This window comes from Sceloporus undulatus, chromosome 5, assembly GCF_019175285.1.
Source record: "Sceloporus undulatus isolate JIND9_A2432 ecotype Alabama chromosome 5, SceUnd_v1.1, whole genome shotgun sequence".
Classification (NCBI taxonomy): Eukaryota; Metazoa; Chordata; class Lepidosauria; order Squamata; family Phrynosomatidae; genus Sceloporus; species Sceloporus undulatus.
This window is the reverse complement of record NC_056526.1, coordinates 86,057,001-86,083,099: the sequence shown is the minus strand read 5'-3', so window position 1 is coordinate 86,083,099 and position 26,099 is coordinate 86,057,001. Positions and strand designations below refer to the sequence as shown.

General features: G+C 41.2%; 1 protein-coding gene across 4 annotated transcripts in view; it reads left to right on the top strand.

Annotated features, from left to right (window-relative positions):
• Positions 1 to 518: 518 nt before the first annotated feature.
• MAGI2 (membrane associated guanylate kinase, WW and PDZ domain containing 2) overlaps positions 519 to 26,099 on the top strand; it is a 782,933-nt gene continuing 757,352 nt past the window's right edge. For all 4 annotated transcript variants that reach the window (XM_042468280.1, XM_042468279.1, XM_042468278.1 and 1 more), the window contains exon 1: positions 519 to 1,095. In XM_042468280.1, the coding sequence (XP_042324214.1) occupies positions 762 to 1,095 (334 nt within the window). In that variant the 5' untranslated portion in view covers positions 519 to 761. The remainder of the gene's footprint in view (positions 1,096 to 26,099) is intronic.

The following is a 26,099-nucleotide window of genomic DNA, read 5'->3' as shown; positions in this document are numbered from 1 at the left end:
GCCCCTTGGGCGGGAAAAGTAGGCTCCCCTCCCCACAGGAGCAGCTGAGGAGGGAGAAGGGGAGGCAGGCGCGTGACGTCCCTTTCCCCTCAGCAGTCAGCCACCCCACCAAGCACCACAAGCGCCTCTTCTCCATCTCCTTCTTCCCTCCCCAGCCACAGCTGGCTGCTGCTCTTGCTGCTTCTGCCCGCCTTCTTCTGCTGTGGCCAAGCCAAGGCCCGAGCCTCTCTCTGGGTCTTCACTACCGGGTCAGGCGCGTTGGAGAGCGAGGCTGGGAGCCAGCCAGCCAGCCATCTCTCCACCTCTTCCCGCCTCGTCTCCCGCCTCTTTCTCCATCTCCAGCACACACAGCCCGCCCTCCTCCTCCTCCTCCTCCTCCTCCTCCTCTCCCTTCCCTCCATCCCTTTACTGTACAACTAGTACACACTCTCACACACACACATTACACACTGAGGCAACCAGCAGCAGCAGCAGCTCAGTTGCTGCAGCTGCAGCCATGGCTGGCGGCGGCGGCGGCGGCTCCCGCAGTTAGAGCTTGGAAAAGGGCCACCCTTCCTGCTTCCCTTCCTGCCTTCCTTTTTTCCTGCCTCATTCCCTCGTTCCTTTTCAGAGAGGGAAAGGAAGCCGCCGCCTCACGCCCCTCTCAGCCTCCCTCCTCCTCCTCCTCCTCCTCTAAAGGCAACTCCAAGGGCAGACAGAGAGAGAGAGAGAGGGGAGCCCCCCGCCTCGCTCCCCTTTCCCCCCGGACCCCCTTTTCGGCAATGTCCAAGGGCTTGAAGAAGAAAAGCCACTGGACGAGCCGGGTCCATGAGTGCGCGGTGCTGAGGGGCGCCGAGGGCCAGCTGGGCTTCGAGCTCAAAGGGGGCGCCGAGAACGGGCAGTTTCCCTATCTGGGCGAAGTCAAGCCCGGGCAGGTGCTCTACGAAGCCACCGCCGGTGGAGGAGGAGGAGGAGGAGGTGGAGGCAACAAGCTGGTGCCCGAGGAACTGCTCCTGGAGGTGAACGAGACCCCCGTGGCCGGGCTCACCATCCGGGACGTGCTGGCCGTCATCAAGCACTGCAAGGACCCCGTCCGGCTCAAGTGTGTCAAGCAAGGTACCCTCACAGGAGGAGGAAGAGGGAGACTGCAAAAGGTTGCATCCACACTGGAGCCATAACCCGGTTTGGTAGCGCTTTGACTCTTTGGTTCAAGGCTAGGGCATTCTGGGAGTTGGAGTTTGTTGTGGGGTCCCCGCTCCGCTCTGGACCCCACAACAAACTCCAACTCCCAGAATTCCATAGCCTTGAGCCAGACAAAGAGTTAAAGCGCTGCCAAACCGGGTTATGGCTCCAGTGTAGCGAATTTTCATGTGCGTCAGCGGGAAGATGCTGCAGACGCCGCCGCAAAAGAAAGTTCGGGCAGCAGCAAGGCCCAGGCGGGGAGGGAGGGAGGGAGGGAAGCGGGGCTCTGGAAGACAGGCCGCCTCCCCTGCGCCCGGGATCTGCACCCTGGTCCCCGCCCTCCTCAGCAAAGAGGGGAAAGCCAGGGCTTCGGAGGAGGGAAAAGGGGCTCCTGTGAGGTGACCAGGCGACCTCCTTTGCTGAGGGAGGGCGAAGGGCCTCTGAGGGAGTGAGGAGAGCTTCTGGGGGAAAGAGGGTTTGGGGAGAGTGCACCTCTGGGGGAGTGTGGAGAGGGTCTCTGAGGGAGTGCAGAGAGCTTTGGCAGAAGTGCAGAGGGCCTCTGAGAGACTCAGAGGGCTTTGGGGAGAAGGCAGGGGGACTTCTGGGAGTGCAGAGGGCTACTGAGGGAATCAGAGGGCTTTGGGGAGAGTGCAGGGGGCCTCTGGGAGAATGTGGTGAGGGCCACTGAGGGAGTGCAGAGGGCCTCTGAGGGAGTGCATAGGACTAGGGGAGAATGCAGGGCTCCTCTGGGAGAGTGTGCAGAGGGCTTCTGAGAGAACCCAATGGCTTGGCTTCTGAGAAAGTGCAGAGGGCTTTTGTCTCTAGAGGGGAATGCAGGGACCCCCTATTCCGCCCCTGACCCCCCGCGTCTCTCTGCGGGATTGATGAGGACCCTGGAGCTTCCGAGTCCCATCCCTCCAGCTGCCCCAAGCGAGCTCCCTCTCCTGCGTCCCGCAGCTAAAAGAGCCCTGGGGAAGGGACTGCGACGCAGCAGGGGGAAGTCCCACCAGTGGCCCTAAAGCCACGCGTGGGATCGGATTGCGAGGAGGACTGCCCTCCCCCCCAATATGTCCTGGATCTGGATGGGATTGAATTGTTCCTGGGATCTTTTGAATATATATATATAGGGAGTAAAGTAAGAGCTGAAGCGCTTGCCCTGTTCCAAGGGAGGCAGGAAGGAGGGGGAAGAAGTGTGGATAAACATTGTGACAGCTCTGAAGGGAAGAGGCGCCTTCCCTGGCGAGGCTGGCGCTGGTGACTAACCCTTCTCCCGGGGAGAAGGAGGAAGGAAGGACCCGCCGTACCGCAGGCCCCTGGGATGGGGATGCTGCTGCTGTTGAGGGGGATTTGGACCAATGGGAGGGCGGGGCCGGGCCGGGCCGGGGGCGGGGCTTAAGGGGGTTTAATTGAGCTGGGTTTTCCCCTGGATCGACATCGTCACAAGGCGGGACTGCTCCCCCCCCTCCTCCAAGGCTTGCAAAGCCCTTGTTTGACAGCATCCTCACTGGGCCGCTTTAACTGCCTGGCTCAGTGCTAGACAATCCTGGGAATTGTAGTTTATTGTGGCATCAGGGCTCTCTGGCAGGGAAAGCTAAATGTTTCTCAAAACTACAGTTCCCAGAATTCCCCAGCATTGAGCCAGGGCAGTGATACTGGGTTATTTCTGCACTGTGTTTTGGACCACTAGTCTACTTCCTCAGATGCATTAGACTTTAGGGCCTGAACAGACAGACCAAAATAAATCTGCTTAGGGTCACTTTGAGGTATGCTGTTTAAAATGATGCCTGTGTCCTAAGAGTCTGGAAACCACGCCAAAGCCATCTTCCAGTCCTAAGGAAGTCCTTGCTGCCAACTTCTTTCTTTCAGTTAGTCTCAAAGGTGCCACAAGATCTCTCTACATACTGATTCTACAGACCATCATGGTTATATATCTTTGCATTCACTTGTAAGGAAAGAGAGTAACAACAGGGAGTTTGCTACTCATCAGGAGCAAAAAAAACCCTTTTAAAGTGTTCCACATTTGGAGTCTGAAGCCAAAAGCTAATTGTAGGGAATGTGGCTGTGTTCTGCTTCAGTTCTGGAACTTGGCTGCTTTGTTATAGAAGCAACATCTATGTTAATAAATGTTCAGCTGTATGCGTTGCTTTCGGAGGATGCATTGCTAGTCAGTAAGATAGGGAAAGTAGCCTTACCTTTCCCATTCCCAAAGAGACTTACTCCAGAGAACATGGATGGCAAAGCAGCATTCCTATAGGAAATTAGGTGGAAGGCTCATTAATTACAGCTAATCAATATCTGTCAAATATATATAATTAGAAAAGTGGCCCCAGGACTTTGAATCCTAAACTGGAAAGTGTGGAGGAAACTTAACAATAAATGATTTAGCAAAAGCATGCATAGACAATTATAACTCATAAAGACAGAATGAAGGGTTCACAATAGTGGCTTCATCTATTCTATGGGATTGGGATTTTAAATTCTCCTGAGAGATCCCTATGTCTCTGAGGCTGCAGTCCAGACTGTGCACATTTACTGGGGAGTAAGCCCCATTAGATTTGAAAGGGTTTACTTCTGTGCATTTGTGTTGATCATACACTATTAAAGAACCAATTTTAAGTTTTGGTATGATGGTTAAAGTGGTCCGTAGGTCAGATAATGCTCAGGTTTATTGCAGGACAAATAATGCTAGTTTGTAAGGCCCTCAGATGTAAGAACTACAGTAATATTTGTGTTGTGTGCATACTACTGACTTTGAATGATAAACGTATCAGTGGAAAAGCATAGCTTTTCTTATATCAGTTTCCACTAGAAAACTGTAAATATCCTCTCTGGTCAATTGCTTGTAATGATTTCTAGGTTTTGTATGCCTCAGATTATGGATCTGATCCAAAGTTTGAATCAAGAGTTTGAACTTTCTGTGTCTTATGTCTCGACTTTTGCACTGCAGCCTGGCATGTAGATCAGAGCTCTGTATTTTTCTTTTACAGTATAGGGGCACAAGTAATTCACGTAACAATCAGGGGAAAGAAAGTTGGAAAAGGTTGCTCTTGTAAAGCCAAAATCATAGAAGCTGGGTTCAGCTATGTATATACTGAAGTCTTGCACATGGTTAGTGGCTTAGTAGCATTTCAATATGTGACTCTATCCAGTATCAATGATGATTCCTTACAATTAGTTTTTTTAACTTTTTAGATTACAGTAACAAAACAGTTTTCATGGAAGATTATTGTTTGAATAAAAATAGTATTTCTTTTTGTATGCACATAAAAATGAAGCAGTATTTGAAATAAGTTGTTTTAATGCATTATACAAATTGTGTGTGATCACATGGCAATTTTGTGATTATGTTGCAACATATGCCTCTAATTAGATTTTTCTTTCTCACAGTAACTTGTACTGTTGTTCCCTGCCATCATCTGGCAGTTCCTTCAAAGCGTGTATATCACATGACTCAGCTTCCTAATAGCATTTCCAGTTGATATGTGCTTCATCCTGCATCATCCTCTCTCTCATCACTAAACTCTGTCTGGTTTGGAGATAGCTATTCAAGTTAACATATTCCTATTTGTTACCCTTGCAAAAATATGTAGGATCAGGGACTTGTTTAGGTTGCAGATCCTATAAGGCAGACAGACTGTGCCTTGAAAGAGGACACTTTCATTTAGAATCTATACATATCCTTATTTGAAATAGCTAAGTATTAAATTTACTCAGTGGTGCTGTCTTCCCTCTCATCCCCCATAGATAACCAAGAGGGATGATCAATAAATATTATCTGTTTTTTTTAAATAACTTTGTTCTCTGTCTGTTTATAAGACTGCTTGGACCAAGATTAATGAAGTCATTACCATAATTTCTGCATATATTTATCAGTGATCTCACTATAAATTCTTTCACTGCAGACAGTTAATTAAAACATCATGACCTTGGATGGGCCACGTGACTGTTTTGGCTTCCCTCTCTCAGAATTAAGTGCTGTCAGAGTCAAATCACAGCATAAAATATGTAGGTAGAACATTTCTACTACTAATGTGGTTGTTAAAGGTCTGTGAGCATATATTTTTCTTGAACATTCATACAAAACAGTTGACAGGTTCATTATTGAAATGAAATTACTAAGTTGTTTCAGGTCTGTCTCACCATAACTTGTTGAACTCTTTCAGCATTATAGAAAACCAGAGTAGTATTTCTTGTATGTTTTAAGATGCTACTTCTATGGGTCCAAAGTTTCAAATAGTTAAAAACATGTGTGTCCATTTATTAGACTTAAAACTCTTATAATCATTTTCCCCAGAGAGACCATTGCTTAGTGATAGAGCCTATGCTTTGTGTGCTGATGGTTCCAGGCTCATGTCACATCTCCACTGTGAGGAGTAAAAAGTTCTGCCTGAAACCCTAACGGGTTGCTGGCAATGACTAAAGTTGGCACCTCATATCCATGTGTTTTGCATCCCTGGATTCACACAACCATGACTTAATTTTTAAAAAAGCCAAAAAGCCAAGCTAGATATTGCAATTTTATATAAGGGATATCATTTTACTATGGCATTGTCTATAATGGGACTGGAGCATCAACAGATTTTGGTATCTATGGGACCAAACCCTAGCAGATGCCAAAAACCTGTTGTATTGACAATAAAATGCTCAATGGACTAGTAATCTAACTCTGGGAACAAACAGACAGGCCAAAATAAAGCTGCTTTGGGTCACTTTGGAGGTATGCTGTTTAAATGTCACACGCATCTTAAGAGGCCAGAAGTTGTGCCAAAGCTGTGTTCCAGTCCTTAGGACTGAAGTGTGGCTTTGGTGCGGCTTCCAGCCTCTTAGGACGCATGCATCATTTAAACAGCATACCTTCAAAGTGACCCAAAGCAGCTTTATTTTGACCTGTCTGTTCGGGCCCTATGTTTCCTATGTTCCTTTGTGGAGAGGTGGGATTGTCTCTAAGATACTACAGAAGAGCTTAATCTGTAGATGCAGAGCTATTAAATGTTACCCATTATGATGCTACAATCCTGAGCAACCTTATTTGGAAGTAAACTGTATACTAAATTTCAATAATGCCTACTTCCAAGTGAGTGAGCTTCACATTTCCTCCCAAGCAAGCAAGCAAGCGTCTTAATCAGCGGTGTGTTAACTAAGCCAAATTGCCTGAGTTACATGACATTTTCTTAGCAGGCATCTTGGCATGATGATCTGTTCTGAAGAGAAGTTGGTTGGACTTGACCTTTTGGGCCTCCTTAGCCAGAAACAAGCAGACAAAATCTTAGTAGCTATCTGCATGCAATTTTAGTGAGCTGTTTTTCCTCTCTTTCTTGTGTGGAAGTTAATAATTATTGGTTAATTTTATGAATTTTGAATTTCTGTTGTTGTGATGGTGCATAGTATAATATAAACTGGCACAGCTATGCTGCATCCTTGCGAGGCAAGTCATTTCTACAAAGCAGCTTAATGACTGGTGTCATATTTTAACAAGTTATGATTGCATATCAAATGTAGAGGTCTGCATTGACATGGATAGCTGGTCCAGATGCATGTCATATGGCATGTAAATTGTTCCCAGATGGCAGTAAGAATTGTAAACTATGGTCAAATGCATAATTAGTAGTGATAGTTAGGGGTATTAATCTTAATGTTACCTTGTTTTACATATAAAAAGTGATATTTCAATGATTTCTGCTAGATAGGTGAAATTTTGAGGTTTTTTGCACATTTTTCATATTTTTGAATTTCAGCAAAATTTTTGTTTGTGCAAAACCATTCTTGTTTGTGCAAAAACATTTTTGTGAAGAAAACATGGTTTGAAATGCCTCTTTTTGCTCAAACTTTTCTTCATAAATCCTTTTCAAAAAAGAGGAAAGTGCCATTCTTCTCATGCTCACTCAAGGATGAAAACCCCCACAGTGATGTGAAATTCTTTTTGATGGGATGTCTAAATCTGTCAATGTCTTAATGTGATGGGACACCCTTCCTTGTCAAGGCTGAGAACATGGGTATATATTCTTAACTTCCCTAGCCGTGCAGCACATCACCTTGTATGCAGGAGGTGCTAGGTTCATTCTTCAGTTAGGGCTTAGAATGATGCCCTCATAAAACCTTGCACGTTAGCATAGGTGACACTGAGCTAAATGGACCAACTGTTTGATTCAGTATCTGACAGCTTCCTATACTCTAACGGTAGCTAAAGATATTTTTCAGTGTGGAGGTCAGGAGATGGTATTAGAGTGCAAAATATTTAACACTGGAGTCATTTTCCAGTCCAAATAAATAAATAAATAAAAATGATTTTTTGCCTCCAATTTTAAAACTGGGTTTTGAGTGTCTATGTGGCCAGGACAATCAAATTCTGCATTTGGTTTGCAAGCAGCATTATTCCAATCCCTGATTTAATTTGTAACTAAACAATGTGCAAGCTGCCTGTAGTTCTTCTTATGGGATGGGATCCCTGTGCTTGTGCTGCTAGAGATTGCATGTTGTTTCCTTAGGTAGTGATTCAACACAAATTTTAAAATCACAGCTATGGTAGTTTGGACTGAATCTGCACTGCAGCAATAATGCAGTTTGACACTGCTTTAATTACTATGGATCCATGCTATGGAATCCTGGAATTTGTAGTTTGTTGTGGCACCAGAGCTCTCTGACAAAGAAGGTTAAATTTCTCACAAAACTACATATCTCAAAATTCAGTAACCACAACATGCAAAAAACATATGCAAATCTAGCGCAGTATAAGTCCTGAAGTGTGAAGATTCTCATCAAACTAGGATTCTCTTCATCAGTGTTAGGTAACACTAGACAAAACCCTTTTCTGACCTTTTCCCAAATATTATTAAATATTCTTTCTGTATATACTTTGTGTATTGTCTAAGATAGATAGACAGACAGACAGACAGACAGACAGACAGACAGACAGATAGAATTATCTGGAAACTGGAACAGACTAATAAAGTATTTTTATATATTATGGCCATTTTAAATGGTACAGCTGCTATGGACCTTAATTAAGCTAATGCTTTTCTGTGACTTACTTTTTCATTCAACAACAATATAAGAAATTTGATTAATGTGATATGCAATTCAGTATTTTTTAAAACAAAAAATGGAGACAGCTTCTCAGAATTCTAAACCAAGGGCAGGGTTTTTTCTGATTCTACTTGGAGATGCCCTGGGACCTTAGACGTGCAAAGCATGAGCTCACCTGCTGAGCTGTGGGTTTGTTTTTGTTTTTCTTAGTTGCAAATTAATTTCCTTCTATAGAACTAACATATGTATTTTTCTCTGCTAATAATTTTTACAATGCGCCTGCGCCAAGCGTGGGCTTGCCATCCACTGTTTGAGCTTCTGCAGATGGCAAGCCCCAGCTTTCTGAATGGGTGCGTGTGCACGCTGCAATGTGAGCAGGAGTGCATGCCCACTGAGAAGAACGGTACTTGGGGGATCTGCAGTGGATTCACCCCGCAGATAGCAAGGGTGCACCGTATAATGTTTGTATCTTCTTTTTTAAAACCTTGACCAGAATGCCTGTCCAAGTGTAGATTACTTGACTTTATATTAGTGGTTATAATAGGTAGTGCAGTTTCTTTACATGAATGAGAATTCCTGTTTCCTAAATATGCAGTTCACCGAGCAGCTAGGAAACGTTTTATTTGCACATCCTTACTGAATTTTGTAGACCTCTCTCTGATCCTGCACTGAAGGGAGAAGCAATGCTTACTGGAGGCTATTTAGCTGTTCCTAAAGCTGTAAATAGGGCTGGACAGTTTCTCCTCAGAGGCTGATAGTGAGAAACTGAAAATCCACCATTCAGTCTTTGGAAAAGTTACTTTTTGAACTGCAACTTCAAAAAATACCCAAGTCATCATGGAAGCAATATTCCAAAAAAGTTAACTTCCAAACACTGAAATAATTCAGTTTCTATGGGGATTATCACATGGAGGCTTGCCATCTCTGAAAGGTCACTTAATCATTCATAAAGCATGAGGGTCATGGGGCATCCCATCATTAAAGCATTCACTGAGTAACTATTTCTCTGCATAATGGGAACTTCTGTTATGCAGAGAAATGGCTGCTTCGTGAATGCTTTAATGATCGGATGCCTCCATGACGATTTAATCACGGTGGAAAAGCGCAACAGGCGATCACACCCTCATGCTTTACAGATGATTTAGTGACCTATCAGAGATGGTAAGCCTCCGTGTGATAACCCCATAGACTCTCTACATAGCTTTTATTATAAGGATTCAGTACTATTGTTCACTAGGATGAAATAGTTTTGTATTTTAGGTCTCTGGCATTTTGGTAGAAGTATATTTGTTTGAAGGTGTTTAGTTGTTCCATCCCCCTTTCATGTACTATTTTTAAGCTATTCAGACAGTTTGCATTGATGGAAAATAGGCATATAGAGGTGATATTCAATGACAGTAATTATGGATTTATGCATACACAAGGTTAGACATAATTAAATCAAATAGCCCTAAGAGTAAATGAGGAAGAACTGAATCCTTGATTTTCTCATTCCAGTATAAGATAAAAGGCTCAGTTTTTCTATGAACTAGTTATTCCCTTGCCACCCTACTCTCACTCTTACTATAATAGTTATTTTTCATAAAGGTATACAGTAGAGTGCTGTTTAGATTTCAAGTTGTCATTGACCACCTTCAAAGGCCACATGTTTATCAACCTATACAGATACATACATACATACATACATACATACATACTATGGCCCTGATACCTTGGAGGAAGCAGATATGTCTAATCTTTGAAGCTAAGCAGGGTTAGCTTTGGTCAGTATTTGAATGGGGGAATTGCCAAAGAATACATTGTACTGTAGGATATATTTCAGAGGAAGTCAAAGGCAAACCACCTGAGTATGCTTTTAGAATGTGTATTTTGAATGTCATTTATGTTGGGGATTGTAGATTTTTATGATTTCTGTACTATGTAATTGTAATTTTGCTTTTTTTGGAACGCACCTCAATCTGAATGGGAGAGGCGGGATAATAATAATAATAATAATAATAATAATTCCTTGTCTAAGACAACTCTATGAAATAGATTGGCGAGTGACTTTACAGGACATACACAACCACATGTAAAGCAAATATCCAATCATGTATTATAATCCCACATTATATCTCCCTTGCCCTGACCCAAAACCAAACCATACAAAAATTTTTGAAAATGCTTTCAAAAGATATTCAGTTCATGCTCTGGCAAATTTCCATGAAAAAGAAACATACTTCTTTCTGTTCCCTGTTACAGATTTGTCACTGAATAAGTGTTCTCAATGTAGCTAGTAAAGTAAATAAACATTTAAACACAAAGTTACAGCCCATTCATTTTAGCATGTTCAGTGTGGCAAGTGTTAGAATCCTGTCTGGTGTTAATCCATTTTGCAGATGAATCTATTAACTACTGGTAGTTCTTAATATGCCTCTGGGGAAGAATGGATCTTTAAAATGATTTATGCCTGAGTGACTGTTGTGAAAACATAATATGCAGCAGGACATAGGAGGAAATGTAAAAATAGGTAAGGTGGGGTGCAGGGTATGAGGACTGATACACAGGCAACTTTCAGACGAGGGTCATAAATTGTGCTATGGAGTCTGTACCATGGAACACAAAATAACACAAGAAGGTAGCTGTTGGTCTGCAGTCTCAACCAAAATAGGGAAGACTTTCATAGTCTTACCTGTCCTATCTGGTTGAGTACAGTCAAGACCTAGACAAATACTTTATTATCAAGAAGATTTGCCAGATGCATCCAGAGCCAAATGTTCCTGGTTCTAATTTGGTGATTCCTCAAAGTGGGAAACTTGACACACTTGTGTATTTTGATCAGGACTGGGAAATTGTGCTTTTTTGGACTATATCTTCCAGAATCTTCTGGGTAGTTTGGCCTCCCACACTGTGAGTTGTAAAGAAAAGTATATTTCAAAGCTCTGCTGTTGATATATCTTCCCTAAATATTACAGAGAATTCAGTCAGTTAAGAACAATTAATTAACAATAGGGGATATTGATTGTACTTTGACACAAATAATGCATCATGCGATACCACAATTTGTGTCTTCTTGTTCAGATAATAAATATGGAGTTTATGGGGATATATTGTGAGATGTCATCATAATATATGTTCAGTGCCAATCCAAGAGATTTTGCTTTCTGAGTCAGGACAGCAAACAGGCAGGGTCCCCCCCCCCCTCATCTCTTTAGACTAAGGAAGTGAGAGTTCTTCACCATTTGTTGTCTGTTTGGAGATCCCTCTCATTATCGGGTTACCTGGGCTCACATGTTGTGATCAACAGTACAGCCCAAAAAGACAGATTTAGGATCAAAGTGCCACCTAAACAGTCTGTGAGTATTGGACTGTCAGGATATTTTAATATTGAAGAATGACTAGGCAGCCTGGTAATCTTTTACATTGTTTTATTGATGGGGGACACATACACAGAGACAAAGACACACATTACCCCCGCTTGGACAGCAACACAGACTTCTCACTGTCTAGGTATACCATATATACTCAACCTGATGTATAAGTTGAGGGCAAGTTTTCGGGCCAAAATTATGGATTTTGCTATGACCCATGGACAAGTCGAGGGGAAAACTTAGGGGCACATAGCAAAGGATCTAAAGGATGAAGCAAAGCAAAACAATGTGAAAGAACTTATAAAATTCCAGCAGACATAGCTCTTACTTAGTGCTTACTCTTAAGGCTGGATGGATGAGAGAATAGAGAGGGTCGGTGCTTCACATATTATAATCTTGCTTTTCACCAGGAGCTGGTTCCTTCTTTTAAATAAGAATTAAGATACAGTACTTACATTCACTCATGGATAAGTCGACTCAAGTTTTTTGGGTCAATTTTTTGACCTAAATTTCTAGACTTATACATGAGTATTTACAGTATATCTTATATATTGTGACTTTACATTTACACTTCATTATTTATTTATTTTTATTTCATTTTATTTCAATAGCGCCTTTGTCCAACAAAGGGAGAATATACATGTAATGTTCATGTAATGAACACCCATCTTTAGGATATTAGGGCTTTCTTTAGATTCTTTGTTATTCACCTTAGCAAATGTTAATTAGGAGACAGCTGTATGATTTAACCCTTGTAAGGAAATGAACTTTAATCTCCTGAGTGGAACAAATACTCTGGCATCTGTATCATTACAGACATTTGTGGAAAACAAGGTACATGGTGCCCAAAGACAGTAAATGCTACAAAGATCTCTATTTCTTGGAATTAAACACACACAATGATAATAAATTAAATAATGTACTCTCTGTGATGTTCAGAACAAACTTTCTCAGGTACCCATCTCACTGACTGGTCCTTGCTTTAAATCAGGGCAGAAATTAAGCAGATCTCTAGATGGTTTTTGTAGTGCAATTCCCAGCATTCTTCACCTTTGGCTATGTTAGCTAGGGCTGCTAGGAATTACAGTTCATCAACATCTGGCACAATTCCCAGCCACTCCTTAAATACTGAAAAAGAGAAAATAAAGAAGCACAGTGGCCTAACTAGAGTAGATCTACTAAATTAATGAGATTTGTATAGATGTTGATTTAACATGCATCAGTTATTTCAGTAGGGCAAGTCTAGCTGAGACTGGTATTTGGATTAAGGCCTGTATGCTCTTTCTTCAAGTCTATATAATTCAACTTTTAAAAGTACAGTGGGCCCTTCTCATCTTTGGGGGCTGAGCATGCCCCCCCCCCCCGCACATGACAAATATGGATGGTTGTGCCTCATGTCATTCTATGGCAGCAGCATGCATATGGACACATCAATGTCCACCATTGAATAATATGAGGTGTTGTGATCTGCAGATGATCAGATCCATGGATCACTAGCTCATCAATACAAAGAGTCCACTGTATATATGAATATTTTGGTTAAAGATGAGCAAAGGAAAGACTACAATTTGTGAATCAGCATTTGTTGAAATACTTAGTAGTGCCTGCTGGTTGGTGACATTATTGCCAAGAATGTACACTAGATGGATCTTTATCTGATCCAACAAGGGGCTTCTTAGGCAGTAGTGCATACTCAGCATCACTCAAAAGGATTAATTCTGCTTTAATTAAGATTAATGATCAAGAAAAGCTTTTCTATACTATTGCTCTGTAAAGTTGGCAGACCATGATAATTTCTAGCAGAACAACACAAGCAGGAGGAACCTGAAGATTACGCAGAGCTAAAAACAAAAACAAAAACAAACAAAACCCTTAAAAAAAGAAAAGAAAGCATAACATACCAGATATTATGGCCACTTGGTGAGAGCTGTGCTGTAAAAATAATGGAACTATAATGTGAGAGATAGCGAGGGAGGAGCTGTTGTCCACATGAATATAGTAGTTACATAAAAATGTGTTTACAACAATAACATTTTAGAAGGCCATGACCAACATATGATTTGATATTGCAAAGCAGGACTAAACAGGACTATTATTTCCTTTTGCTTTATTAAAGCAATTTACCTTGTAAAAATAGGGTACAAATTCTTCATAAAATGGTATGGTTTCTGGAAACTAATAATAGTTCCTAGCAGATAAAAGCTGAAATTTGATATTACTGGTATGTCAGCTAAATCATACATGACTGTCTTTAGCTTTATAATCTTTTAGACATTTCTTCTCAAGAAGTTAGTAATATTGTGTATATGCTGGGAAATGAAGCTCACATTCTGCAAATACAGACGTGTATCTCTGTGGATTGAAGCAGTTATTCCCATGCTCTCCACATTCTTTCCCATCTGATGCTTGGCTTCCTCTCTGCTGGAATGCTGGCCTCTCTGTTAGGTGCATTTTATGCCATACATTTTGACTTCTTATGTACAAAGAATGTACAGTCTGCAGTAAATCAGATTGTCTTAGCTACACGTGAATCAGATTTCAACTTAATGGGTAACTTGGACACAAGAATATGGAGGTATACTTTTTATCCTCCATTTGAGAGGGAAAGGAGTAACAATATTCACATTCTGAGCAAAGTAGTAGTGCATTGCTGTGGCCTTAATGCAGACAAATTTTATTATTTTTTTAAGAGAGGCTCTAACACACATACACACAGGCTCCCACATAACTGAGCGCCTCAATAGCACAGGTTTTCTGGTGGCATGAAAGTCCCGGCATGCCAGGATGTGTGATCCTGTGGTCAGGATGACTAAATTGAGATTGTTGTACTTTGGCTTAATTATGAGAAACCATGAAAGAAAAGACAATAATGTCAAGAAAGATAGTAGAGAGAGAAGGTGATCACATGCCAGATGGTTAGACTCAACCAGGAATGTCAAGGGCCTGAGCCTGCAAGACCTGAGCAGAGCAGATGAGAGAAGGGTTACCATGAGACAAGATTGACTCAAGGGTAGCTAACAACAACAACCCTGTGTATACTCATATGTACATGTATAGGAATTTCTTTCATATATTCAACAGAAAATGTGGACAGTGAGGCATAGCTAGTAGGATGCACTGACATCATGGGCATGATTAACTTGTTCTCCCTCCTTTTCCTATTCCGGAAGTGCTTGGTAGTTAGTTCCTGAAACATCCACTGAGCAAGAAAGAGATGTTAGGTGTATCAGTTGAGAATCACAGTCTGATTCTCCCCAAAATCTCACTTTGAGCTCCCATCCCATTAAGTTCCTGAAATATAAAGGTAAAAGATTGTCTAATTGTTTCCGACTGTAGGGGGCAGTGCTCATCATGCTTACTAAGCCAAGGGAGCCAGCCTTGTCAAAGACAACTACATGGTCATGTGGCTAGCATGACTGCACGGAACACTGTTAACTTCCCACCAAAGTGGTACTACTTATCCTTTTACATGCTTTCAAACTGCTAGGTTGGTAGAAGCTGGTGACAGGAGCTCACCCCATCATGCAGTGCTTGGGTCTCAAATGCCCAATCTTCTAACCTTGTGATTGTCACAGTCAGCATCTTCACATCTGATCCATCACATCCCTCAAATGTACACTGCCTTATTTGCAGTGGTACAATTCACCCTTGAGGCAGGGAAGGACAATGTGATGCAGGTAAGGTATCTCTGCCTTCCTCTTGTAGCCCTAACTCCAGGTTGCCTTGGCACATCTTAGAGGCATGCATTACTTTTTGTCCCCTGTCATATACAATTTTCTCTAAATAAATCAGGAACTGGGAATGTGTGGCCCATGGCCATGTCACCACCAAAACCTTCTTGGTGTTCCCCAGTTCCCTTAACCAGGGATGAAAATGATGTCTGCTGCCATATTCTCTATTTTAAAGCCTGCTGGATTTCTCTCTCTCTCTCTCTCTCTCTCTCTCTCTCACACACACACACACTGACAATATAAAAAACCAGCCAAAATTGGCCTAATCTCCAGAAGCAAGAGGCCAAAATAGGGTTCTAGTCACTTTGAGGTAGGCATATACAATAGTACTTTGCAAACTGATGATATCCAAACATACTATGTTCCTTCTCTTAAGGTCAAGATCAAGCTGCATTGATGCTGAAGATATGAGAAAGGATCTGCTGTTACTGTTTTAAAAAAAATAGGCCAACTGTGGCAGCACACAATTTGAATTAGGGTTATAACAGTGAAGTATGCAGTAGATTCAATATTGTTCTGAGTAAAATATAAAAAAATAGTAATCAAAAACTGGGAGAAAAGTGGCATATTAAATTAATTAATTAAGTAAGTAAGTAAGTAAGTAAGCAAGGAAGCAAGCAAGGAAGCCAGTACTGCAGCCACAACATTGTGAGTTTGATCCCAGGGCTCCAAGGCTCCTTCCATCCTTTTGTAGGTCAATAAAATGAGTCACCACCTTGTTGGTGGCAACTGGCTTACAGATGGTAGACTGCTTAGAGAGTGCTGCATTCACTGTTATGCAGTATAGAAATGCTGTTGCTATTGCTATAAACTCCTATCCATGCTCCCCAACTGCTACTAGCCGCTAGGGAAGGGGAGATGGAAACAAAATTTCTGTAGTATTTGGCCAGTGTATGAAACGTAACAGTTGTTAGGACTACATATTTATTAATCTGCACAGTGTTCATTCTCTCTAATGTTAAAGCCAGACCTATAATTGCTGCATTTACACCACTGTCCTTTCCCAAGCCTTCAGTGTTGTAGGTGGAGTAGAGGGAGTGGCGCAGGCAATGGAGAACATGCCAAAATTATGAAAATTAGTTTAGTTTTCACTTTCATCCTTAGGGATATTTAATTCACAATTATTTCCCTTAAGGCTGTGGTGTGCTGAGTTGTATTTTTAAAATGTGTATGTCTGTATTTTATTTTATATGTTGGGCCTTTATCTTGGATGTAATGTTATCCATTAGGCATGTTTTAGATTCTTTGGATCTTTAATCATTTACTGTAAGGCATATCCCCAGTTAAATACCGGGGATGGGGGGTGGGAATCTCTTCTACAAAACAGATATGAGTAACAACCAAAAGTCTACATCCTTCAAAAATTCATTCCAGTGAACATTATATTATCCTTGGTGAACACCTTTATGGTGCTGTTATCAAAGCTAGCATAGGAAATTGGTCATATTTTAAGCAATATTTTCTTTCTTCTTTTAAAAAAGCTTTCATTTGTCTGCTTCTTTCATTCCAAGATTGAGAACCAGTAATTTCTCTCCTGAAGCCATTTCTGAATTCTTGGTTTGGCATAGAAATAGCAGTGAAAACAACTGTTATCCATTATACATGTAGGCTTTTGAAAAGAGGTCTCCACCCCAACCACAAGAGAATTTTTAAAAACAGAGTTAAAGATATAAAGGAGATAGAAGACATAAAATATATATTAAAAAGTTTTGCTCTCAAGGGCTTTTTTAAAGGAGTGCTTGTACTCCAACCCCCCTCCCCAAAACAAAACAAAAAAAAATTAGATAGCCTCTATGTATTTTGAACTACACTTTCCATAGTCCCTAGCCATTGACCTTTTGGCTGACTTAAGGGAAATTGTAGTTGAAAACATCTGGAGCAAACCAGGTTGCCTACCTTCTAAATCCTATTGTTAATCCCGATTAAAGTAAACCCTATCAACTAATGGGATTTACCTACATGTTGACTCATCATTCAGCAGTTCATTGGATAGGTCTACTATAGATGGGACTAAACAGGATGGAGGCCACTATGGAATTTATCAGACGGGGGAGAAAGCATCATGCTCCCGTTTTTTTCTGTTACCGTTTCACAATTTCACAATGCGCAGTAGCAATGAAACAGTAATGGGAAATGATCACACCTGAACCAAAAATGATGCAGTTCCACTTAGAGAAGAATAGCGCTTTTAATGTACATAACTGAAGTGTTATGGTTCCATTTTTGTAGTCTCTGCTCAGGCGCAGAAGAGATATCCTTGCGGTTCTCCCCTCCCCCCCCAACTGTCATTGCTGTTATTTCAAATAGCAAGCTGGGAATGAAGCCACAATTTCAGAAATGTGCAATTGCACAATTGTAGTGCTTTGTAAGCACACACTTGTGGTAATATTTAGATTGCACTTTTGAGATGTTATTAACGATTTAAATCGTTAATACAATCTGACAGGAACATAACACTTTGATAACTTGTGGGCAATGCAATCATCCCGACGTCGTGTGATCATCTTCTTCGCAATTGTGCAATGGTAACAGAAAAAACAGGAGCATGACGCTTTCTCCCCCATGTGATAAACTCCAATGTGGTAAAATGTTGGGATATTTCCTGGGGTTGAACTAAAGCATCTGACTAATTATTTCTCATACTAACAATGATACCTTTATTGGGCCAACCACAATGCACAATCACATGTTGCAAGCTTTCGGAGTCACACTGGCTTCTTCATCAGGCAAACAGGAGAGAAAAAAATGGAAGATGTTAGTCACAGGCCTGCATTTTCTGTTTCTGGTCTTAGTTCAGGTGGTAGGGAGGGCTATCTGCAGGCTGGCACCTCCCCCTTTGGCCACAGGGTCACTGGTAGATTTTCAAAGTCAAGAAAATTTAGTCCCCATTTTGCATTTCAAGGAAGATATTTCTCATACTATTTAAGAGCAGATGTGCCTAAAAATGTAACTGCCAGCTGCTACATTCAGACCTCCTATTAAATTATATTTTTAATCAAATTTTTTCTAATGACCTTATATATCCATACTTCAAAGGTTTTCTGAAAAGCTTGATTGATGGAAGAGTTTCTTATAAATCTGCCAAGTATTTACCTGAACAATATGTAGATGAATCATAAGTTCATTAATTCTAACGTATGGCTTAATACAACAGAAAGGCAGCTTGGAACCAAATAAAATATCTTACTAGAAGTGTATTATTTCTGCCATAACACTGTATAGTCGTTCATTCATTCCTGTGTACATTCTTTGGATAACATGTAAAACAAATAATGATTCCCATGCAGCTTTTCAAGATCAAATAAGTCAACCTGGACACTTCTCTCCTACCCCTGAATTTTGATTGCTTTCTTCTTCAGGCTTTAAGTGCACTAGATTAAATCCACTGAGAAGTTTCACATGGACTGTACAAGAACATTGAACACAATAGCAGTGTCAGAAAATTGGCATATGGCATTCTCTAGGCTTTGTATCCCACAGTGGATCTGCAAGAACCTTCTGTGATAAATAATATATTAACTATTGTTGATAACAGTACCTACAAATAAATAGGTGGACAAAAAGCATGTTTAAAACAGGGACTCTGTGGTATACTGTGCATCTGCTTTTTAGCAGCCTCGCTTACTGAGCTGGCTGAGTTGATCTCGGTGGTGATGTTGGATTTCCCTTGGCATGTTGTGCTGGAGGATCGCCACTTCCATGCTGAGACCATGCTGTCAGGAGTCATGTCATGTCTTCCATGATGACCATGAATCTGTCCCAAGCAATATCTGGTGCCACCCATGTTGCAGGACAGATCTAGGACTTTCCTGTGTGGGATGATGGTGGACTGAGTGTGAAAGAACTTGTCATAGGACTTTTATCACATCAGGAACAAAGATGGGAACATAGTAAAATGCTCCCATCAGTATTACAGTCCATGTACATGATTTGGCAAAGATTATCACGCAAAGTCATTTGACGCCACAAATATCCCACAATTATCCCATGAATAAAGAGGAATTATAGTGCTGCATTTTATTCATGGGAAAATCCTGTGAATAAAAAGCAACGCTGTAATTCCTCTTTATTCACAGGATAATTGTGGGATATTTGTGATATCCCATGACATTGTGTGATGATCTTTGCCAAATTGTGCAATATTGATGGCAGCACTGCACTATACTCCTGTTTTTGTTCCCATTTTGATAAAGTCCATTGTCTCGTTACCATAGACAGATTCACTGAAATTCAGAGTCTGTACAGGGGTGGGGCATTTAAGATGCCCCATCCCATTAAGCTTGTGGATCTAGATGGATTCCTAATGGTTCTTAGGGAGTTTCCTGTTCCCTTGTCAGCTGATCCTATCAAATCCTTAGCTGATCTCTGGAAGAGGGAAAGGAGATAATCCAATCCTATGGCTTACTAAGGAGCTGGCAGCAATGACATGGGTGGGACAAGGACTAGCACACTGCTGGTGGACAATTGAAGGGAGACTTACAAAACACAGATTGAAGCCCATTGGAAAGACTAAGCTGTGGCAGTCTAGCAGTGATGACAAATTATATAGGTTGTTGAGTGGACCTGACTCAGGTGGCCAAGGGCCTCTTACGTTTTGTCACACAAGAAGAACAAACAGACTGTTCAACAGCACTCTGTGAAGACACTTTGCAGATAAAATTTCTTGGCTCTGCTTTGACTTGGACATTATAGTTGAAACAGGTCCAGTGAATGTAACCTTGGGACCTTCTTGTCCTGTATCACTGAATACATTTCCATTTGTGCAGCCTGAGGATTTGCATAGGATCTTTGGAGAAGAGAGAACCACCTCATGTTGAAAGCAGCTACAAGCAGCTGGCCAAGTGGATAAGGAGAGTGGCAAAAGCATCTGTGTGGCAAAGTAGTTTTATCTTGCCTTTAAAAAGCTGTGGTGAGGCAGTTACTGAAAAGATCTTCCCAGAATCCCATCCTCTAGAGCAGTGGTTCCCAACCTGGTCGGGACCCCTTTGGGGGTTGAATGACCTTTTTACGTTGGACGCCTAAGACCATCAGAAAATACATATTTTCATGTAGCAATGAAAATAATTTTATAGTTGGGGGTCACCACAACATGAGGAACTGTCTTAAAGGGTCACAGCATTAGGAAAGTTGAGAACCACTGATCTAGAGGCCACCCCTGCCATCTACAGCAAGAAAATAGTTAGGTGGTGGATTGGATGGTCCACATTAGTTCTGTATCATACCACACCATTACAAATAAACATTTGAAATGAAGTATTACTAGAATAAGGAGCCAGCATAGTTTAAGCATTGGACTATGACTCTGGAGTCCAGGGTTCAAGTTTTTGCTCAGCCATCGAAAGTCACTGCTTGACCTTGAGCAAGTCACATTATCTCACGCTGCATCTACACTGCAGAATGATGTAGTTTGACACCACTTAAATTGCCATGCCAGGGGGGCAGCCCGCCAATCGGTGGCAATTGGCGGCAGGACCGGGCTGGGGCCGGTGCCAAGGCCTCGGCAGGCCAGATGCAGCCCACGGGCTGTAGGTTGCCGACCCCTGGTGTGGAGAGAGAAAGGCTAAATGGAAAATTCAAAGCAGCCAATCGGGATCCAACTGGCAAAAGGTGGGGGCTGGCCTGATGAGCAGATATAAAGGGGGAGGAGCAGCTGAGAGGGGGAGAGTATGGAGTTTATCTCACAGCCCCCGGGGACATGATGAGGGTTTGACAAAGGGGAGCAGGATGGGAACTGGATGGGGCAAAGAATGCATTTTACCACACAGGTGAACGCCACCACCGCCACCTGACATTCTCATTGCGTTCCACATCTGTCCCAAAGGGGGTGATTTTAGAAAACGCTTTTGAACAGATCTCAAAAAAAGCCCCCTCTGGGACAGATGTGGAAAGTAATGAGAATGTCTGACGGTGGCGGTGGCATTCTCCTGTGCAGTAAAATGCGTTCTTTGCCCCATCCGGTTCCCATCCTGCTCCCTTTCGTCATGCCCCCATCACGTCCCTGGGGGCAGTGCAATAAACTCCTATGTTATGATCCTGAGGGATTAACAGCCAAGAAGACAGGGGGTGACAGAAACTACCTGTGCAGCAGTTGGGAGTTAGGTTCCCAGATAGGGAAGGATAAATTTAAAAGGGACAAGAAAAGTCCTAGGAAACCAGTTTGAAGTAATAGGTCCTGTGAGAAGTAGAGAGCGAGTGAAATGAAGGCTCAGATCCACAATAGTTCTGAAGAATTGTGAATTGTCTGTAAAGTCTAATACTCAAAAGTATCCATATTCCTATTGAATAGATTGTATGGAATAGTATGTGTAAACAAATATAACACCATTGAAGTGTAACTGAAGATCTTAAATGAACTGAAACAGTGATAATTTTGTAACCAGTGAAGTAAAATAACATTTTGTAACCACAGGCTTTATGAACTACCAAGAGAAATAGCATCATAAGCTGTGAAGTCAAAGGCTTTCATGGCTGGCATCCATAGTTTTTTGTGGGTATTTTGGGCTATGAGACTTTTCACTTGCAGAAAAAGATGCCAGCCACAGATACCAGCAAAATGTCAGGAATAAACTCTTCTAGAACATGGCCACATAGCCCGAAAAGTCCCCAAAAAAACTAATCATCAGCTTTTTGTGTAAATAAAAAACATTTTTTTCTTCTTGTTCACAACAGAGTGGCCTGAAATGATTATTTAATAACAACAGTAGAAATGCTACCAAGTCTCTGAAAACATTTATTAATAAAGAGTGGTACAGTGTAAAGTTGGGTGTGGTAGGACCCAGTGATAGATATTTAGGCCCCATTCACACTATGGAAATAACCCAGTGTGAAACAGGGTTATTTCTGCAACATTCACACTGGTCCAAATGCACCTGGCACTATTTGTGGTGGTGGGCATGGAGAAGCCCATTTAACCCAGTGTATTTGACACCAGGTCCCTTACCATATCTTTTGTAAAGGTCTGGAGCCATCCAGATCTTCAGTAGTGTGAGTACATTACTAAATCGATCCAGATTGCCTAGGATCATTTCCAGAAATGGAGGTACCTCCATTTCGAATCGATCCAGTGCATGTGTGAATGTTGACCAGGGTTCAAATGCTACAGAGAGATTCGGGTATGTAAACCATAGTGGGAACATCAATCTGGTATTGTGTCACCATGGAGATTTGTATCTCATCAGGACAAAAATGTAAGTGTGAATGTGACCATAGTTTCTGAGGGAAGAAAAGCCTTGAACTACTTTACAGGGAAAAGGTGAAGAATCCTGTGTAAGCCAGGACACTGGGTCACCACAGGGGCAAGTGGCTTACAGATTGTAAACCACTTAAAGAGTGCTGAGTTCACTGATAAGTGGTATAGAAATGTAAATGCTATAGGGTAGATTTGTTTCAACTATTGAGGCCTCTGTTATGTACATTAGGTTCATCTGTTCTTTGAGGATCCAGACCTGAATGGAAGTAGTTATGCTGTCCATTGACCTGGCATTCAATAGCAGAAGTTTTAGACCCAAAGAGTTGTCGATGTGATAGCTGGGGTCTCTTTATCTGGGAAAAGAACCAGAAGAAGAACTTACACCAGTAGGGTAAAATGGCCTTATATTTTAAGCTCTCTATGTTCAGATATTCACTGAGAAAAGAATTAAACAGCCCGTGAATGAGACATGAATGTGATGGAGAGGGACTTTCCACTTAAATTAAAAACAACACAACATGACTTTTTTCAGAACTTCTTGCTTCAAAGTGCTATAATTGTGTCTCACAAGTGTAACATCTTGAGTGTAATTTTTTACCCAGGCACCACTTAAAGTGTGGTTATATCTAGAATGGAGATACATAACAGCTGCTTAACAACACACAGCAGAGCTACTTAAGAGGTCAGGACTAGGAGGTAAAAAACACCCTTTCCCTATAAAACTATCAGGGGATTAGGGTTAGGCAGAGTGTAATTATCCAGCTAATTATCTGCAAAGCCATTGCATTAGCCTCCCTAAATCCTTTAAATTAATCTTGCCTTCAGTGCCTACAGAATCTTTTGTAATGGCTACTCAGTTGATATGTTGTGATTTCTGTAATATTAAACAAAATTGTTTCACATTTTGTTCATACTCATTGCCCTTCATTTATTGTTTGCCCTTTAATGTATAAGAACCAAGAATTCTTTTATGGATAGGGAGCAATAGTGGGGAAATATGAATAGATCAAGGAACCATGTGGCTAGGGCCAATTACATGGATCTCTCCTGACTAACCCATACTTTCTGTGATTTATAAAGAGTGTGTATTAAGTTATGCCTTCTTAATAATTCCCACAGGAGATTATCACATGAGGCTTTAAATCCACTGTTAAAGCTAGAAAGTAGCACCTTTGTCAATACTAATCACACAACTTTGTTGTCATTTCATCACTGGTTTGCTGTAAGGTGTTGTTAGAGTATCCCTTCTCAGTGAAAATTTGTCAATAGGCTCACAAATGCTCTGTTGTAGCATTTGTCATCAGGTGTGATCATTTTTCATGCAGCAGTTCCAGCTGTCATGTGTTGTCAGTATCTCCTCCTCTGTCCTTTTCCCGCCCTCACTATTCCAGAGCAGGCTGTTTGTTTGGTTCCCCCCCTTTTTTATTGCCCCTCTCCACCTTCCACTCATGAAGAGGAGACTTTTGTTTCTTCTTTGGTGTATTGAGGGGTGCAGTTGGCTTCTTCCTGGCCACCCATACTGCTAAAGAGGAGATTAGATTTTTCTCCTCACGAGGATAGAGGTGGTATTATGGCGGTGATGCAGAAATCAAATCGCATGGCCATGGATTACCAAAGCAGCACTAAAATGCTAATGTGGAGAATGTTGCGATAAACAGTGAAGCAAAACTGGTGTGCTTCTGTTATTAAAGTAATGTGATCAGTAGCAATGTGTAATAAAGTCATAAATTAATTTAAAAATGGACAGCAAGAGTTAAAAGTAATTTATGTCTTGATGATGTTATGCATCAAAACATGTATATTCAGAGACTTTAAAAGTTACTGTTTGGACTACATGGGGGATTCTTCGTATTCTAATCAGTCCCTGCTCCAATATTTTTTTATCTTTTGGGGTCTGGAAACTTTTCTAGAAACTTTTATTGCAAACAAGTTGAACTAATGTAATGTTCCAAATGCCTGTGCTGTCGGCAGTTTGGTTAACAAAGTGGCTTTTGATAATTAGAGTAATTATATATGTTGGCCTGGGGAGAAAACATGTACCAGATGCTAGAATGTTCCACCAATTCAGTGTGGTTTTGGTTGATTAGTATCTTCTGGCTGGACACATGTAAAGAATGTTAAGGTTGTAGTTGATGATGAGGTTTTGTACAACTGCCTTGATAATGAGCTGTGTTCTGGTAACCATCTCCTAGGATAGAATACCTGCTGCTTTTGCCTGTTTATTGATACTGTTTGTTCTCTATTTTTAATCTCTGTCCTTTCCCCTGTAAATAAATTCACCTTGTTATAAATTTGTATGTGCTTATTTCACATTGCCATGGCACAGGACCCAATACATAACCATTTATTGATGTTTACTGGTTTCTGTCCTGGGGAGCTAAAGACAGAAGGTGCAGAGTGGTGGCAGTCTAATTGGAGCTCATAGGTTTTGGAAGTGGGAGTCAAGGAAGTACCTTGGCCTTCACAATTTCCATACTGTTGTGTTAATATATAAAGTTGTATGTAGCCCTTTGGAATATTTTGGAACAAACAGTGTTGCAGTATATAGTACTTTCATCGCCACTGTAGTTCTTCTGATGTATTATTCTAGAAATAATTTTGACCAGTGATAACTACCAAATTGTATCGCTTCCTACATAGTTACTGTGTGCCATTCATTGACCTGCATCCATGACTACCAGTCTAAAGATAGTAACATACTATGTTTTTTTTGAAGTCCTCATAGCTTGCTGTTAGTAATATAGATTTAATAAATACACATTATATGTGTGTTCCAATCCTTTCACTTTTATTTCTCTTCTTCCTGTACCTTTTAAAACAACATATGGGATTTTCACTAAGGCAATGCAAAGGGTGTGCTTTTCCCAGAACATTATATTTCTTCTGTGCTATAGCAAGGCATAATGCAAAAGGAGGCCTACAGACAGACAGCTTCCCTTCCCTTCCCGTCGTTCCCTCCCTACCTCCTTCTCTCTGTTTAACACTTCAGGCAGAGGGGGAACAAAATGGAAAATCAAAGTACTGAATGTTAATATTAGATATTTCCGTTGAAACTACATTTAAAAAAAATGATTTTGAAAGGCACTTTGTTTGCATGTGAGGGGGGCAGATAAGATGTTATGTGCCTTCTAAAAGGAGCAGGCATTAGACCTCCGCTTAAATGGCTTTAATCATTTCATATCTCTGTTAAATAGATTTTCTTCATTTCTGTCCCTCTATTCCCATCCTGCCAACGTATCTGTAACTCACATGCCAGGAAAAGTGAGTATAGATTCTCATGACCATACTATCCAGAGTAGAATAATTGTGACACAATAACTATGAAACCACCCACTGTTTTTAATTCAGAATAGATCAAATGAGGTGTCTACAGTTGTAGTCACTTTATTATTAGGGATAAGTGCTCCCTTCCTTCTGTAAGAAGGACTCTCAGCAGCTTGCAGCATTCACTAGTTCTGCTGATTACATTTTTGAAAAACACACACCAATAAACGGAATAGTGAACATTTATCTCATTTTTTTCTTGTCTAAGCTTCCTTAAATCTGAGGCAAGACTCTCCTTCTTCCTTGCACCCTTGTATGACAATGAGAGGACTTGAAGAATAGCTAAGTCTTGGCTAGAAACCAAGTCAATATTTGTAGATT